The sequence below is a fragment of the Maniola hyperantus genome, chromosome 7 (assembly GCF_902806685.2).
Source record: "Maniola hyperantus chromosome 7, iAphHyp1.2, whole genome shotgun sequence".
Classification (NCBI taxonomy): domain Eukaryota; kingdom Metazoa; phylum Arthropoda; class Insecta; order Lepidoptera; family Nymphalidae; genus Maniola; species Maniola hyperantus.
In genome coordinates, this window is record NC_048542.1 from 10,708,017 (window position 1) to 10,725,063 (window position 17,047).

At 35.1% G+C, this 17,047-nt stretch overlaps 1 protein-coding gene across 4 annotated transcripts; it reads left to right on the top strand.

Annotated features, from left to right (window-relative positions):
- The first annotated feature begins 435 nt into the window (after window positions 1-435).
- LOC117983406 (UDP-glucosyltransferase 2-like) lies at window positions 436-13,099 on the top strand. Of its 4 annotated transcripts, none has more exons than XM_069499661.1 (4): window positions 436-1,442; window positions 2,028-2,250; window positions 11,082-11,298; window positions 12,045-13,099. In XM_069499661.1, exons 1-4 carry the CDS (start codon window positions 618-620, stop codon window positions 12,340-12,342), a joined length of 1,563 nt encoding a protein of 520 aa, XP_069355762.1. In that variant the 5' UTR covers window positions 436-617; the 3' UTR covers window positions 12,343-13,099. The 4 variants fall into 4 exon arrangements, with proteins under 4 accessions (XP_069355762.1, XP_069355761.1, XP_034825836.1 ...); XM_069499660.1 differs by lacking the exon at window positions 11,082-11,298 and adding an exon at window positions 3,233-3,452 and having other exon boundaries at window positions 439-1,442; XM_034969945.2 differs by lacking the exons at window positions 11,082-11,298; window positions 12,045-13,099 and adding exons at window positions 3,233-3,452; window positions 4,331-4,841 and having other exon boundaries at window positions 442-1,442.
- The last annotated feature ends 3,948 nt before the right edge of the window (window positions 13,100-17,047 follow it).

Here is a 17,047-nt window from a genome sequence, read left to right on the forward strand (position 1 = left end):
AGCTAGTTTTATTATAAGTACCTACGTAAATGTCGTAAGAGCAGACGTAATTGATATACCTACCTACTTTTGATTTCTTGTAATAATCATGTTAAAATGTATGTCTATAATATAAAAAGGAAACTAACTGATTGACAGACAGACAAATTATGAACGATCAGCTCAAACCGCTAGGTTTTAGAAACACGAAATGTATATATAGCTTTTCTATAGTAAGTATAACTAGACTCCCCTAAGAAATAATTCTCAGAAAAAAAATGAAGCCAAGGCGGTCATCCTAGCCATAATTAATTAGTATTGATTCATTTTTCTAAAACATATGCAAAGTTAGAGAGTCCAAAATACGTTTGGAACATAAATCAGCGCGTGAATTTTCGTAATTTTTTTCAGTAGTTTGACCAAGAGGCACAGTAATTAGTATAAAGGATGATGATTATGACAGTGCAATATCTATAAGATCATTTTAACATTGAAGATTTCTGCTCTGTATGGATGACATTGCCATATCATGGGTAGTATGTGATTATCTAACTAGTTAAGTACCATATATTATTAACCAACACCATTCAAGATATGTAGTTCTATTCGATTACTAGTCACTGTAAAATAAATAAATAATGTCTTTATTACTGAAAATATTTTGCCTCGTTTGTGCTATTGGGTCAAACGAGCCTGCAAGAATATTAGCAGTTTATCCAGTGCCTTCAATAAGTCATCAAGTAGTGTTTCGGCCTTTGATGCAAGAATTAGCAAAACGTGGACATGAAGTAGTAGTGATTACAGCAGACCCGGCATTTCCGAAAGGACAATCTCCCCAAAACCTAACTGAAATCGATGTCCATGATTTGTCTTACAAAATATGGAACTATTTTTTGGAAACTGGAAAAGCTCAAGCTCATATGACTCATACTCAAGTAAACATATTTCTAGATATGATTTTAAATATTTTCGAAGCACAAATTAAATCCGAGGAAGTACAGAAACTCTTGAACGATAAAGAGAGAAGTTTTGATTTATTGTTTGTAGAATTTTGCGTGAGGCCAGCTTTGATTTTCGCTTACCGATACAATGTACCAGTAATCGAATTTAGTTCATTAGGTGGTGTATTTGGAACATTTGATGGTACAGGAGCCTCGACGAACTTTCTCCTGTATCCTTTGCCTTTACGCCAGAGAGTCTACAATCTATCTTTATGGGAAAAAATTTCAGAAGTGTACAATGATTATATGATCGAAAAAATCAGCGATGAACATGTCAACATTGAAAACAAAATAGTGAGAGGCGTATTTGGTCCAAAAGTACCTAGTTTAAGCGAACTAAAAAAACAAGTGCAATTGATATTTTTGAATGTTAATCCTATATGGGACTTTAATAGGCCCGTTCCACCTAACATAATATACTTGGGCGGAATTCACCAGAAGCCTGAGAAACAGTTACCGGAGGTAATATTTAGCATAGTAATAATAATTATTATGAATAAAAATAAAAATCATAACAATCCATACTCATCATAATAAATTCAAAACTGTGTCTGTCTCTCTGTCTGCCTGTCTGCTAGCTTTTAATGAGCCATCCGTTCAATCGATTTTAACCAAAATACAAAGATCCCCATGGACTACTTTTGGTCCCCAAAAATGAAAAAGTTGCCAAGGGATTTTAAAACTTTTAAACCCTGACCTGTATCGTGATATACATCAGTACCACAGTAAGCTTATTATAAATGCGAAAGTGTGTTTGTTTGTTGGTTTGTTGGTTTGTCCTTCAATCACGTCGCAATGGTGCAACGGGTTGACGTGATTTTTTGCATGGGTATAGATAAAAACCTGGAGAGTGACATAGGCTACTTTTCATCCCGGAAAATCAAAGAGTTCCCACGGGATTTATAAAAAACCTAATTCCACGCGAACGACGGCAGCATCAGCTAGTAAATCATACTGTTTTATTTTAGAATAAAATGTAACCTACAACAATAATGTAAGTATAACCTAAAAATACAATCAACCTCTATCAACATTCGGTTTTTTCAGGATCTCAAAAACTACCTTGACTCGTCTAAAAATGGCGTAATATACATGAGTTTTGGTACTAACGCTAGACCATCATTGTTACCAGCAGAGAAATTGAAAATATTTACAAATGTATTCTCGCAATTACCCTATGACATTTTATGGAAATGGGATACAGATGAACCACCGGCCCGTTTGGAAAATGTTAAGATTTCAAAATGGTTACCACAGTCAGACTTATTAAGTAAGTAATTGTCTTTTTTTTCTATATGGTTCTGATTGCTCTAAGCAATAAAGCCGCCTTTGCATATAATTGTTTTTAGTTTCTTTGTTTTGTCTCGGTTATTTCATGTTTTGTGTGCAATAAAGTTTTCTATCTATCGATCTACTTTTATTTCGTTATGTATTTTAAAGTTTGGATGTCTATCGGTTGATGATGATGATGATGTATTTTAAAATATAAGGTGAATTTCATTTACACGTTACTAACTACTGAAATTATTATAAAATTCAGACTCTGGGTCTTTAGTCGAATACTATGTTATTATTGTTTGACAGTTTACGAGAGTTAAAATATTATTATCTGGCTTATGCTCGCGTCGGTTACACAAATATAATAATAATAATATAGCCTTTATTTACTGAAAACATTTCATGCAGTTATATTTTATCATAATATTCAGTATATACATATTTAATAGATTCAATAAACAAAACTTATACATAATAATTATTTACATTTACATTTTTATTTATTTATCATTACTATTATTTATTAGTCATCGCTAATTTTTAATTACTAATTTTCTTACTGTATATATTTACATTTTTTAATATGTACACAATACTATTCTGTACATATCACTACTACTTTTCATATTTTACACAAATAAAGTACCCCTATTTTTTGAATTTTTATTCACGTTATAATAGCCATCTGCAAGCCACATTTCAGCTCGATCCGTCCAGTAGTTAGAGTTGTACGATGATAGATCAGTCAGTTAGTCAGTCAGTCACCTTTTCCTTTTATATATTTAGAAGGTATTTTATTTCACTATTCAGTATGGGTCTATTCTCATAATGATGGCCAGGCTGGCCAAGTGCGGATTGGTAGACTTCATATCCCTTTGAGAACATTATGGAGAACACTCAGGCATGTAGGTTGCCTCACGATGTTTTCCGTGACGCGGTTATTTTTATTTACTCATTTAGCTATTTAATTTCAGGACACCCAAAAATAAAATTATTTATAACTCAAGGAGGCTTACAGTCCACTGATGAAGCTTTGACAGCTGGTATACCATTAGTAGTTATACCGTTTCTTGGAGATCAATGGTTTAATGCTGAACAGTACGTTAAACATAATATTGGAATACAACTAAATTTAGAAACCATTACTGAGGATAAACTGAAAAATGCTATTGAAACCATCATTCAGGATAACACGTGAGTAATTTTTAATTGCCTGATTTTGTTACTGAAGAGCTTTCTGGCTGGCGTTTTTTGCCCAAAGGATCAGCCTGGCTATTCTGCACAATAGTTCAGCCTGTAATCTTGGCACAATTCCATGCGAGCATGATTTGTACAGTAATTAAATAAGGCCAGCTGTAAGTTTTATTATAACATTTTGTTGTAAATAATTGGGGCATTTTAAAAATAATGCAGTGAGAGTCAAAATCAAAAACCTTTGTAAAATTTATAAAAGTTTTGTTAAAGTTTGTTAAAATTCTTAACTTCTCTTCTTATTTTCTTTAAGTAGTTTTTTTAAACTAAATAAACACGAGCTTGATTGGAATCACACTAAATACATAGTAGTAGGTCATGATATTATAGCCTAAGATGGAGTGCGCTTGCCAGGAAGGTGCCTATTCAGAATTATCCGTTTTTAGATTTTCAAGCATATCAGACGTTTAAAGAAATAAAATTGAATTTGTAAAAATCGTAATCATCATCATCATCATGATCAACCCATAACCGACTCACTACTGTGCATGGGTCTCCTCTCAGAATGAGAAGGGTTGGCCATAGTCCACCACGCTGACCAAGTGCGGAATGGCAGACTTCACACGCTTTTGAAAACATTATGGAGAACTCTCAGGCATGCGAGTATCTTCACGATATTTTCCTTCATCATTTAAGCATGTGATATTTAATTTCTTAAAACGCACATCACTTCGAAAAGTTAGAAGTGCGTTACCGGGATCGAACCCCCCCGACCTCCAGTATAGGAGGCGGACGTCTTATCCACTAGGCTATCAATTTCGTATAGTAATATTTTTATGATATTATTTTTAGTGTATTATATTTTTTGCTGGTATTTTCAGTTATCGTGAAAATGTAGTAAGGCTGCATAAATTAATGCACGATCAGCCACAGCCTCCGCTAGAGCGCGCCGTGTGGTGGACGGAGCACGTGCTACGTCACGGCGGTGCGACGCATCTGCGCTCCGCAGCCGCTCATATGCACTGGACGGAATATTATGCTATTGATCTAGTATTGTTGTGTTTAACTGTATCTGCAGCTCTAGTCATAGCAATGGTTTTTGTTATACGCTGTGTTATATTTCAAAAAAGAGGTTTGAAAATTAAGATGAAGATAAACTGATTAAATGTTGTTTTAATATTATATATTTAATACTTATGAGTGGATATTTGAATGTAAATTAGAAAATGTATTTTTTATTTCATAAGTATATTTTAGGTAGTTGAATATTAACTAGTAGTATGACTTTATGAAAATACATGTATCCCGAATTTGCATGGGTAGGTACAGGCATAACCTGTTCCATAAACAATTGTAAATGTATTATAAGTATTATACAATATTTAAATCCTCCTCGTGAAATTTTGTTTATAAAAAAACCCCGAAGTTTAAGTACCAAATTTTCTCTGTCACTAATAGAGAAGAAATGAAAATATAATATATAATCAGTCATATATTATGGTCAAAAGTCTACTTTATAGCTACTTACCTGTGGAGAAGTTCCATCCTTCACGTCCGAAACTATTCATCAAAACACAAAACTAACTTGACCTTTGCAAAAAACAAGAATATTGTGAAAATCGGTTCAGATTTGACGAAGTTAGGGACTACCAGCAAGCAAATTGTGAAAATCGGTTCAGATTTGACGAAGTTAGGGACTACCAGCAAGCATATTGTGAAAATCGGTTCAGATTTGACGAAATTAGGGACTAACAGCAAGCAAATTATTGTCATGGCTTATCCCGAAAGGAGTCTATTATTTAAATGCTAAATTACTAAAACTCAGGTTTAAATTACTTTATGATAATCGCCCCATCGCCGGGTCACTACAGAGCATGGGTATCCTCTCAGAGTGAGAAGGGTTTGGCCATAGTCTACCACGCTGACCATGTGCGGATTGGCAGACTTCACACACCTTTGAGAACATTATGGACAACTCTCAGGCATGCAGGTTTCCTCACGATGTTTTCCTTTACCGTTAAAGCAAGTGATCTTTAATTACTTAAAACGTACCTAACTTCAAAAAGTAAGAGGTGCGTGCCCTGGATTGAACCCCCGACCTGCGATTAGAAGGCGGACGTCCTAACCAATAGGCTATCACAGCTATAAATTACTTAGATTGCCCGTAATATCGTCCGCGGGGATTTTGGTTTTTTGAAAATCCGGGATTTTCCCGATAGCCTATACCCATTTTAGGTATGCAAGCCCGAATTCATGATGCCCGATACTACTCCCAAGTAAAGGAGAATGGGCACTTTTGTATGAGTTGCGTCCCCAGAGTGTATCAAGTTGTGATATATGTCATTTCAAAGGTCATGATAATAGCTTCATTTTATTGTATGACACCAACAATGAGTTGCGTGCAGGGAAAGAATTAGGAAGCATTTAATTTCATTAATCCAGTGTAAGTCTGAATAAAATAAAAATATCTTTTATTCAATTAAACTCTTACAAGTACTTTTGAATCATCATATGCATCTACCACTGGCTCGGAATGCCTTTCCCACTGAGAAGAATCAGCAAGAAACTCGGCGGTTGCTCTTTTAAAGATTTGATATATGTACAATATTATGCCATAATTATATAAAAAAAGTAATTGCAGTCCCGCTAAAACAGTTTTATACGTTTTTACATTTATTACGTTTTTTAAACAAAGAATATATTACTTTTAGTTTGGCCTATATTTGGGTGCTAGCATACCGTGCGGTGTGTACCTATTCGTACGGTGCCGGGGCGGGCTGGTAGGGGACGGAATCGGCGGCGTGTTGTGACTTGTCCCTGTAGTCAGTTACTTACGCGGCGCGCATACGCACACGCATTTTGCTCTTTCGGATCCATACTTTTTTTTGATATTTTTGACCTCTGCACGTTTAAAGGACTTGAGTTTCTACTTACACTTTGCTTGTGGCTAGTTTTTATAGACCAACTAGCTGATTCCCGCGACTTCGTCCGCGTGAAATTAGGTTTTTTAAAAATCTCTTTGATTTTCCGGGATAAAAAGTAGCCTATGTCACTCTCCAGGACTTTATCTATACCCATGCAAAAAATCACGTCAATCCGTTGCACCGTTGCGACGCGATTGAAGGACAAACCAACAAACCAACAAACAAACACACTTTCGCATTTATAATAAGGGTACTGATTGCAGGAGGATTGGATACGTTGTTAAGATGGCAGAACTTGTGAATCATTGTTATCATCCACATTGTGTTAGATGTGGCCGTTCCCTGGCTTGACAGCGAGAACGCCACCGGCTCAGTAGACGAGATTTAGGGGCAAGACCTAGATTTGCAGAATATGAATGGATCAGTTACGTATACAACAAGTAAGTTCATATTTTATTTTACAATATCAAAGCACATATTATCACTTTGCACTTTTATTCGTGAAATACCTACGTATAATATAAGTACGTATAATATACGTAGGTATTTCACAAATAAAAGTGCAAAGTGATAAAATATGTGCTTTGACATTGTAAAATAAAATATGAACTTACTTGTTGTATACGTAAATGATCCAATACATATTCTGCAAATCCAGGTTTTGCCTCTAAATCTTGTCTACTGAGCCGGTGGCGTTCTCGCTGTCAAGCCAAAGAACGGCCACATCTAACACAATGATTTACAAGTTCTGCTATCTTAACAATGTATCCAATCCTCCTGCAATTGGTCCATAAAAACTAGCTAGAATCAAGCTATCTAGCTAGAGTCTTTTAAACGTGCAGAGGTCAAAAACACAAAAAAAAGTATGAATCCGAAAGAGCAAAATGCGTGTGCGTATGCGCGCCGCGTAAGTAACTGACTACAGGGACAAGTCACAACACGCCGCCGACGCCGTCCCCCACCAGCCCGCCCCGGCACCGTACGAATAGGTACACACCGCACGGTATGCTAGCACCCAAATATAGGTCAAACTAAAAGTAATATATTCTTTGTTTAAAAAAACGTAATAAATGTAAAAACGTATAAAACTGTTTTAGCGGGACTGCAATTACTTTTTTTATATAATTATGGCATAATATTGTACATATATCAAATCTTTAAAAGAGCAACCGCCGAGTTTCTTGCTGATTCTTCTCGGTGGGAAAGGCATTCCGAGCCAGTGGTAGATGCATATGATGATTCAAAAGTACTTGTAAGAGTTTAATTGAATAAAAGCTATTTTTATTTTATTCAGACTTACACTGGATTAATGAAATTAAATGCTTCCTAAATCTTTCCCTGCACGCGACTCATTGTTGGTGTCATACAATAAAATGAAGCTATTATCATGACCTTTCAAATGACATATATCACAACTTGATACACCACTGTGGACGAAACCGCCCATTCTCCTTTGGTTTTGTTTTAAATCCTATGGGAACTCTTGTAGTTATAGTATGGTTAAGGGTTAAGAATCTAATAAAATGAATTTTCCTGGAGCAATTATAGTATTATAACTATTCCAATATTTTAAAACTTTGAAAAATGAGGATTTCTTCTTTATTCACTCATAGAAGCTCATAGATAACATCGTCATATTATCATAATATAATATTTATCGCACCCTTAATAAACAACTCATTTCAAGTACCCACTACAGGTAACTGTTAAAGAGTTACCGTTATCATTCAAGACAGTTGTTTCTTTGTGATTACTAGTTTCTGAAAATATATTAATAAATAATGTCAAACTTAGTGATTACATTTTGTATTACATTTTGTTTAATAATTGATTCAAGTGTGTCTTCAAAAATATTAGCAGTATTTCCTGTACCTTCAATGATAAGTAATCAAGTGGTGTTGCGACCTTTAATTCAGGAATTAGTAAAACGTGGGCATGAAGTAGTATTGATTACAGCAGACCCGATGTTTCCAAAAGGGCAATCTCCTCAAAATTTAACTGAAATTGATGTCCATTATTTGACTTACAAAATGTGGGACAATTTTTTGGAAATTGAAAATGAACAACTGACTCCTACTCAAATAAGTACATTTTTAGATACAATATTAGACGTATTCGTAGCACAAGTTAACTCTGAAGAATTTCAGGAACTCTTACATGATAAAGAGAGAAGTTTTGATTTATTATTTGTAGAAGCTTGCATGAGGCCAGCTTTGAGTTTCGCATACCGATACAATGTATCAGTGATAGAATTCAATTCATTAGATGGCGTATTTGGAAAATCTGATTGCACAGGAACGCCGGCGGATTTTTTTCTGTATTATTTGCAATCGTGCCTTAGATTCTATGATTTGTCTTCATTCAAGAAAATTTTAGAATCGTACAATAATGAAGGGATTCAAAAAAGGTACAAAGAACATATGACAGTAGAAAATGAAATAGTGAGAAGCATATTTGGGGCAAAAGTACCTAGTTTAAGAGAACTAAAAAAACAAGTGCAGTTGACATTTTTGAATCGAAATCCTTTAAAAGACCGACCCGTTTTAACTAATGTAATATACTTGGGAGGAATTCACCAGAAGTCTGATAAACAGTTGCCGAAGGTAGTAGAAGGTTTTCATCTCACTCGCTCGGAAAGAATCTGTTTGCCCTTTGAAATCTGAGTGGAAAGTGGTAATTTTGCTCGCTGGCGCGCAAAGTACGAGTTGAAATTCGAACGTGACGAACTGTGGTCTATGGTTCCGTACTTGTTTAATTTTTTCTTTCTATTAAAAATAGCACATAATGAAACGTTCAGAAACGCGGTTCGTCCTACTATTATTATTATCTACTAAATTGTTAAGTGACCATTTTTATTAAATTAAATAATTCCTTTCTATTTTTATTTAGGTAACTAATTAAATTAAACATAATCTGTTTCAGCTTTATTGAGTAAACAATATAATGAAGTTCATTGAATTAGGAGGTTTCCAGGCAACGTTCGAGAAAATTGTCATAGATGGCGCTGAATATATTACCACCACTAAAGACAAAAAATAATACCTATATCTATATATGTTTTAACTTTTTAAATTTGAATCGGGTGCGAAATTAATTAATTACTTCTATTATAGTTCACAGATTTTGTGGGGAAGAAACGTAAGGAAAATTGCAGTGCATGCTAGCTCTTACTCTTTATCTATGTCATTGATTGACACGACCTAAACATTAAAGCATAGATCATAAAGATATAGGTATTATTTTTCCTCTTTCATGGCAACCTATGTGAAATATTCAAGAGACATCTATAAAAAATTTATTGAAGCTGTCCCTGAAACTTCCTCATTATAAAAATGTTTTTTTGGTTGTAAGAATTTTAAATTTGAATTCTGAACGCACCTGAAAAATCTTTATTCATTTATAGAATTTTCTTGAATTAGAACCTCCTGCACTGCCTGACTTGTGGCCTATTAATATAGAAACTTCTTATTGAAACCTTCACGGTACTGGCGCCTCTTGTTACTAGTATTAATCATAGTGTTTTCGCACGGCTGCAAATTTATTTGTGCTCGAGCCTTTGAATTCCTCGCTACGCTCAGGATTCTATCTTTACCACGAGCGAACTCGCGACAAAATAACAAGTTTGCAGCCTTGCATAACAAATAACTATTACACATTAAAATGCATGAATTAAGGTAACTGTTAATGTTCAAGTAAGCAATCATGATTTTTTCAGGACATCAAAACATACATTGACTCGTCTAAAAATGGAGTAATATACGTGAGTTTTGGTACTGACGATAGATTACCAGCAGAAAAATTGAAAATATTTACGAATGTATTCTCTCAACTGCCCTATGCCATTTTATGGAATACGGATACCGATGAACTACCGACCCATTTGGAAAATGTTAAGATTTCAAAATGGTTACCACTGTCAGACTTATTAAGTAAATGTTTTTCTTATTTCTATTTGATTATATTTCAAAATCTTTATATTAAAAATTCTTTAAATTCACATCTTATTTACAAGTTACCGTGATAGCCTAGTGGTTAAGATGTCCGAATCCTATTGGGAGGTTGGGGATTTGATCCCGGGCATCCACTTCTAACATTTCAAAGTTTTATGTGCGTTTTAAACAATCAAATACTGATCTCAGAAGAGTATATCAATCCCTTTTTATGTGTATGCGGAATGATGACGCAAAGGAAAAAAAATCGCACCTTAACACCACTCTACATTATCTACATACTCCCTTCCTTTTACAAACGTTGCACCTTTTTTTCGAAGGGGAAATCTTCTTAAGATACCCACTTAGGTTATGTGGGATTTCTTCCCACTAAAACCACCTCCGGTGGCCCTCCTCAGCACGTCATATTGAGAGGCTCCGGAAAATCTCAAGAACGTACGGCGGTGCCTCTCTCGCGCGACGTCCATTGGGCTCGTCCTAGAGAATGTACTCCTCTGGCCTCATGCACCTGCATGTACATCGCCCTGATGTCTCCGCGTTCGAGCAGGATCAGCTTGCTCGAGATCCTGCTCTGCGGCTTCCTTCTTGAACATCACTGTTTCTCAGAAGGAGACCAATGCCCACCAGGAGACCACTGCAGTGTTTCACCTAGCTACTGAAGTTATTACAAAGTTAAGAACTCTAGACGACATTTTTGTAAATGTCAAGAGAATATTTCAGATAAAATAAAACAATCTTAATATTTTGTTTACTTTTAGAGCACCCCAAAGTGAAATTATTTATAACCCAAGGTGGCATACAGTCAACTGATGAAGCTTTAACAGCCGGTGTACCATTAATTGTGATACCATTTCTTAGCGATCGATTATTTAATGCTGAACAGTATGAGCTAGACATTGGAATATATCTTGATATGGAAACAATTACTGAAGCTAAATTAATAAATGCCATTAAATTTACTATTCAGAATAACACGTGAGTATTCTATAATAGTTGAGTGTAGTAAGAATTAGAATCAAAAATACTTTCTACTTGGTTTCGTCAAAGTTTGGTCAGTTTTATTTTTAAGTTCTCTTCTTTTGTCCTTATTTAGTAGCTATATTTTTAGGTATGGCAATAATAATGATATTTACATTTGTAAAAATCTTAAAATATTAAATTGTATGTATGCCGCAAGCGATTCATTGGCAAAAAAATTTATGCCTCATATTATACTAGATCTTATAGCTTAAACACAGAATTCTTCCCGCTGGCGAACACCCATCTGTCTTCCAACCAATCTGCTCATAGTCCTATCACACGATAAGATACAAATATATAATATATAAAGGTGTAAATAAAACGCTAGCAAAAACGAAGACAGGTAATAGTACTGATAAAATTACTGATAAGGTATATAAAAATTAAAAAATACTTAATAATTTTTAAAAGTGCCGATGCCGTATAGAAACCAAAGGGGCATGGGTTTATTAAAAACTGCCATACCCCTTCAGGTTAGCCCGCGTCCATCTTCGACTACATCGTCACTTACCACCAGGTGAGATTGCAGTCAAGGGCTAACTTGTATCTGACTAAAAAAAAAATAGTTCGCAATTGGTTGCAAATAAAACATCGCTGTTAAGTTTATGTAGAAGAATAATATAAGTTTTCGCTAGCGTTGTGATTATACCATGTATAAATAAGTATATTGTACGCAATATATTTTTGATGGTATTTTTCAGTTACCGTGACAATGTAGTAAAACTGCAGTTGCCAACAGAACGCACCCTATGGTGGATCGAGTATGTGCTGCGTCACGGTGGAGTGATACCTCTGCGTTCCAAAACCGCTCATACGGCCTTAAATGGATGCTATTCTGTAGCTGATATATTAATGTCTTTACCTGCAGTGATCGCAGCAGTCATAGTGACGGTTTTTGTTGTACGCTCAATACCGTATTTTGTACAGTATTTACGAAAATCAGTAACTTTTTATCGTACACCAGAACGTGCGCTTAGTATGCGAGATTCTATGAAATAATGGTACCTATGTGACGTTTAGGGTTCCATACCTCAACACCAACCACTTTGTTGTTTGTCTGTCCGTTGTGTCTGTCAAAAAAACCTATAGGGTACTTCCTAAATACAGTTTATAATTTTAGTCAATTGATTTGAGTGTAATCGCACCATTTTCATAATCTTTTTAATACGTTTCTTAATATTGTATTTACGATTAAGCAATTTAAAAATTAAGATAAAGAAGAATTAATTTACTATAATTATTTTTAGTGAATGAAAAATAATTGAAATAAGAAGATTTTTTTGTTTACGTATCAAATTATAACATCGTATTCGTGTAAGATAGAAAAATAATAAAATATATTTGTCACAAACTTTAGATAATGTGAGTAAATAAAAGTACAAAATGTAAAAATAATTGAAAAAACTCTTTTTAATAATATTATCCAAAGAAAAAACGTTGTAATTAGCATACAGTTTCAGGCGTAATGTTATTTGTTGTTAATTGTCCGTGAAGAAAAATCTTCCTCTAATTACCGCCTAAATGGCCACCGAGCAAAAAGCTTCAAAGAAAATATGTCCCCCGTATGACTCAAGAACATATTTTACAGCGTTTACAGTACAGACAAGGCGCTTCATGTAGACAAAGATCAAAGTAATTTGGAATAATTTTTCAATTAAACTTTATTTATTATCTCATGTTATATTTAAATGTTTCAGACACAATTAAATTTTTTTTTTAGGGAGAGCTGTTTATTACATTAAATCCTGCATTTACTTATATCTATTTTATTCGTGTTCCATGATATCAACTTATCAACATTATATTCCAATCCATCTATTAACACTCCAATATCATTTACCACTGACTAATACAATTATTCTGGACTAGCGATTACCGACTAGTTTTTGAAGCAACTTAATTTTCACTATTTTGGCGCTGATAACAGCATTGGGCATCATGTGAGCTTACTTGGAACAAAATATTTGTGATGAGACATCTGTCAACACAGTGTCAACACGAAGACTATTTGATACAAAGTATCAGTTTTATTTTCCCGGTACGCTCCGTGGGGCGCTTCGAATTGGCATAAAGATGACTGTCTTTTCCAGTCTTTTCCAGCATACTTGTTTAATGTCTGTTGTCCGTTCACTATAACTTGACCCCTGACATTATGTTGGCATCATTGCAAATCACACAATAATAAACCCTAAGTTCTGAGCAATGAAGCAAACAAAGCAATGGTGCCAGCATGACGGCAGGGGTCAAGTTATAGTGAACGGACAATATTTCAGTAATCCACTCTCATGCTCGCTCATTACTACATTCACACATAAAAGCAACTTTTCCAAGTCTGTCAAGCAACTATGTAACTGACTTACTTACGGCGTTTATGCACAAGACACCACCGCACCGCACCATAAAATGCTGTGACGACTCCGAGCGCCATATATTTATCTGGTCTTGATTGGTTAATTTTGACAGTGAAACGCAGAACTACAAACTTTATTACAAACACGACCCCTATTTTACTACTTAGTTAAATTTTCAAAAATTCTTTCTTAGCGGATGTCTATGTCTTGCATGCCAAATTTCAGCTCGATCCGTCCAGTACTTTGAGCTTTGCGTTGATAAATCAGTCAGTCAGTTAGTCAGTCAGTCAGTCAGTTATTCGTTTTAAATATTTAGATAAATCTTATCCGTTAGCAACGGGATCAACGGACGTCGAAGTAAAGGGAAAGGCGGCGCCAATAAAGCATAAAATCCATGGACAATGGTTCTGAAGATGTTCTCAAGGAACTCTTATAACAAACAAGCGTGAACTAGGAGAGTTCAAGCACGCTGTAATTAAATTAAATTTAGAACAACCTCTCCTAGAACTTATGAATTTCCGGAGTTATTTGCGATTCTTAAAATGTTGTTGTACACAAAACAATAACCGGCGTTTATTGTTGCCAGAGTAGGTAATACGTAGGTATATTCCACTTTTCAGCCAATTTTCGTCATATAAAAGGTAAATTAATCTGTGATGTGTGATTATTGACAATGAGCTATGGTATTATTGAAGAAGTTGCAAAAGTTTTCCAAATTTTTTGCTGCGTTTTTTTTGTGGTTTCATATCAGTAATCATCAGTACCTGTCTTCGTTTTTGCCAGCAGCGTTCTGGTTTCACCCCGTAGATACCCAACCGTTCTTTTACGGTTGGTTCTGACGAATTTCAACTGCGCCTCTAAAAGTCGCTATGTACAGAGGTTCTTAAATATATCCAAACGTTGTTTCGATTAAAGCCATTACAGAAAATGCAATTTCCATTACAAAAGACGATCTCATTACGACATTCAAAAGTTCCAATTCCATTCGGAAAACGACATCTTTATTTGCCGTGAAATTGCATCGATATTGGGTAATTTATTGTAGTATTCCTTGATTCTAAATAAGTACGATAACGAAACGTTTATTATACGTGAACCCAAGCTTGTCGTGAGCATGTTTAGACTTCAGAGCTTTGAAAAAAAAAATTGAATGATTCGTTGGGTCGTCTAAGCGATATAAATTATTGAAATTCTGTTACTCGATACGATAGTTAGATCTCTTATTATGTTACTTAATGAAGTTTCAAAATTGTAAATTTATTTACTTAGACTTGTTTTAGATTCTTTTAACTATATATGCTTATATCTATACTATTCATTATACATTGTAATGTTCTTTAATACTTATTCTTACTAGAGTAGGTAGTTTAAAGCATTGTGTTATTTTTACTTTTAACTTTTGCATACCTTCTGTTAGGGGAAACATAATTATCTACTCTATAACTCTGTAAAACCTTATGTAAGTGTGTATGTGCTTCTGCAAAATAAAGAATTGAATCAAATGCTAAGTGGCACTTAGCCTATATAATGTAGCTGCTTTGCTCAGACATAAGTTTTAGTTAAAAGGAGACAGATTTTTGCCAGCAATATGACGCTGTCTCGTAGTCTGTTAACAACTTTTCGTCCATGTAGATTTAGGTTTTTAAAAATGCTAGGAAAACCCTTTGTTTCATCGTAATCAAAATGGTCTAGGTCATTCCTACAAATATCATCTCCTACCTTCTGTAAAAGTCCCATAAAAATCGATATAGCCAAAAGTTGAAAATCAAGCGGGTGTTGGGATTTTGATAATTAACTGTAAATAACCATAAATTATGATTTTAATAAAAGGCAGTCATATTGTACAGTACGCGACAGGTGAAGATAGCAATCGGCTAACCCGATGTGGGCGAGCGCTGGTGGCGTGCGGCTGTTTTAGGCGTCCCCCCGCCTCATACCCCAATTGCCATCTCCACCTGTCACGGACTATCGGTATCCTGAGTACTTAACTTCTGCAAAATATAAAGTTGCTTCTTTTGCAACGTTTCAACCAACCGTTACGTTATGTTGAAACGGGGACATTAATTATTTCATCCGTGGAAAATTTACATAATTTGCAAAAACTACTCCCCAGAAATGGAAAAAAACTGGCCAAGTGCGAGTTAGACTCTCGCATCGAGGATTCCGTACTACAGTCGTATTTTTCCGTCATTTCGCACGATAAATCAGAAACTATTTATTTATAAAAATAAATAAAAATATGTTTTAGAAATTACAGGTAAAGCCATTTCATATGATACCCCACTTGATACATGTAGTAATCTTAGTTTGAAAGTTGAAAATACTAAGTAATTTGTTCATTATCACATTTTAATTATTTTTTTGTGATTTAACCAAAAATTCACGGTTTTCGGATTTTTACTTTTATGTGTGCCTGACACCCCTACCTGCCAAATTTCATGATTCTAGGTCAACGGGAAGTACTGGTTTTTTGACAGACAGACAAGACAGGCAGACATGCAGACAGACAACGAAGTGATCCTATAAGGGTTCCTTTTTTCCTTTTGAGGTACGGAACCCTAAAAAGTGTCGAATCCGAACTCTCCCAATAATTTAGGCGATTTAAAAACTGCTCACCTACGCAGAGACATTTTTTGTTCATAACTTATGAGGGTTCAGTTCAGGATAATCGATAGCGCGTCATGTGCGATGATTTTGTGTGAGTAATGGAGGGTGAATAAATTCGCATCGTGACTTCCGATTGTCGGGTTTTTGTTAGTGACATATTTTCTTTGACGTATGAAGTGGAAAATATGTGGATACTGGCAGCTGGCTTCCTCCATAAATTCAAAGTGTTCAAAGGGATAAAATCCGCACCGAGGAAATCTGTCAGAGAACCAAAGTATTAATACTTAGGTATAACAAAGATTTAGATTTTAAAAATCCGTGAGAACTCTTTGATTTTCTGGAATAAAAAGTATGCCTATGTCCCTTCCCTAGGATGTAAGCTAACACTGTACCAAATTTCATCAAAATCGGTTGAACTGCTAGGCCGTGAAAAGTTAGCAGACAGACAGACATACGGACAGACTGACACACACTTTCGCATTTATAATATTAGTATGGATATACCGTTTTGTTTTCTACATAGCATCGTACCAGAATGCTAAACCACTTTACCGGTAGGGTGGTTACTACAGCCGAAGCCTCCCACCAGACCAGACCAGGGGAAATTAAGAAATTTTAAAATTCCAAATTTCCCCTGCTGGTCCCCGGGAATCAAACCCGTGATCTCCCACTTACAAGACCACAGCGCTCACCACTGCGCGAGGGAAGTCGTCAAAAAGGCAGTATATGATAAGCAAGCTGTAGGT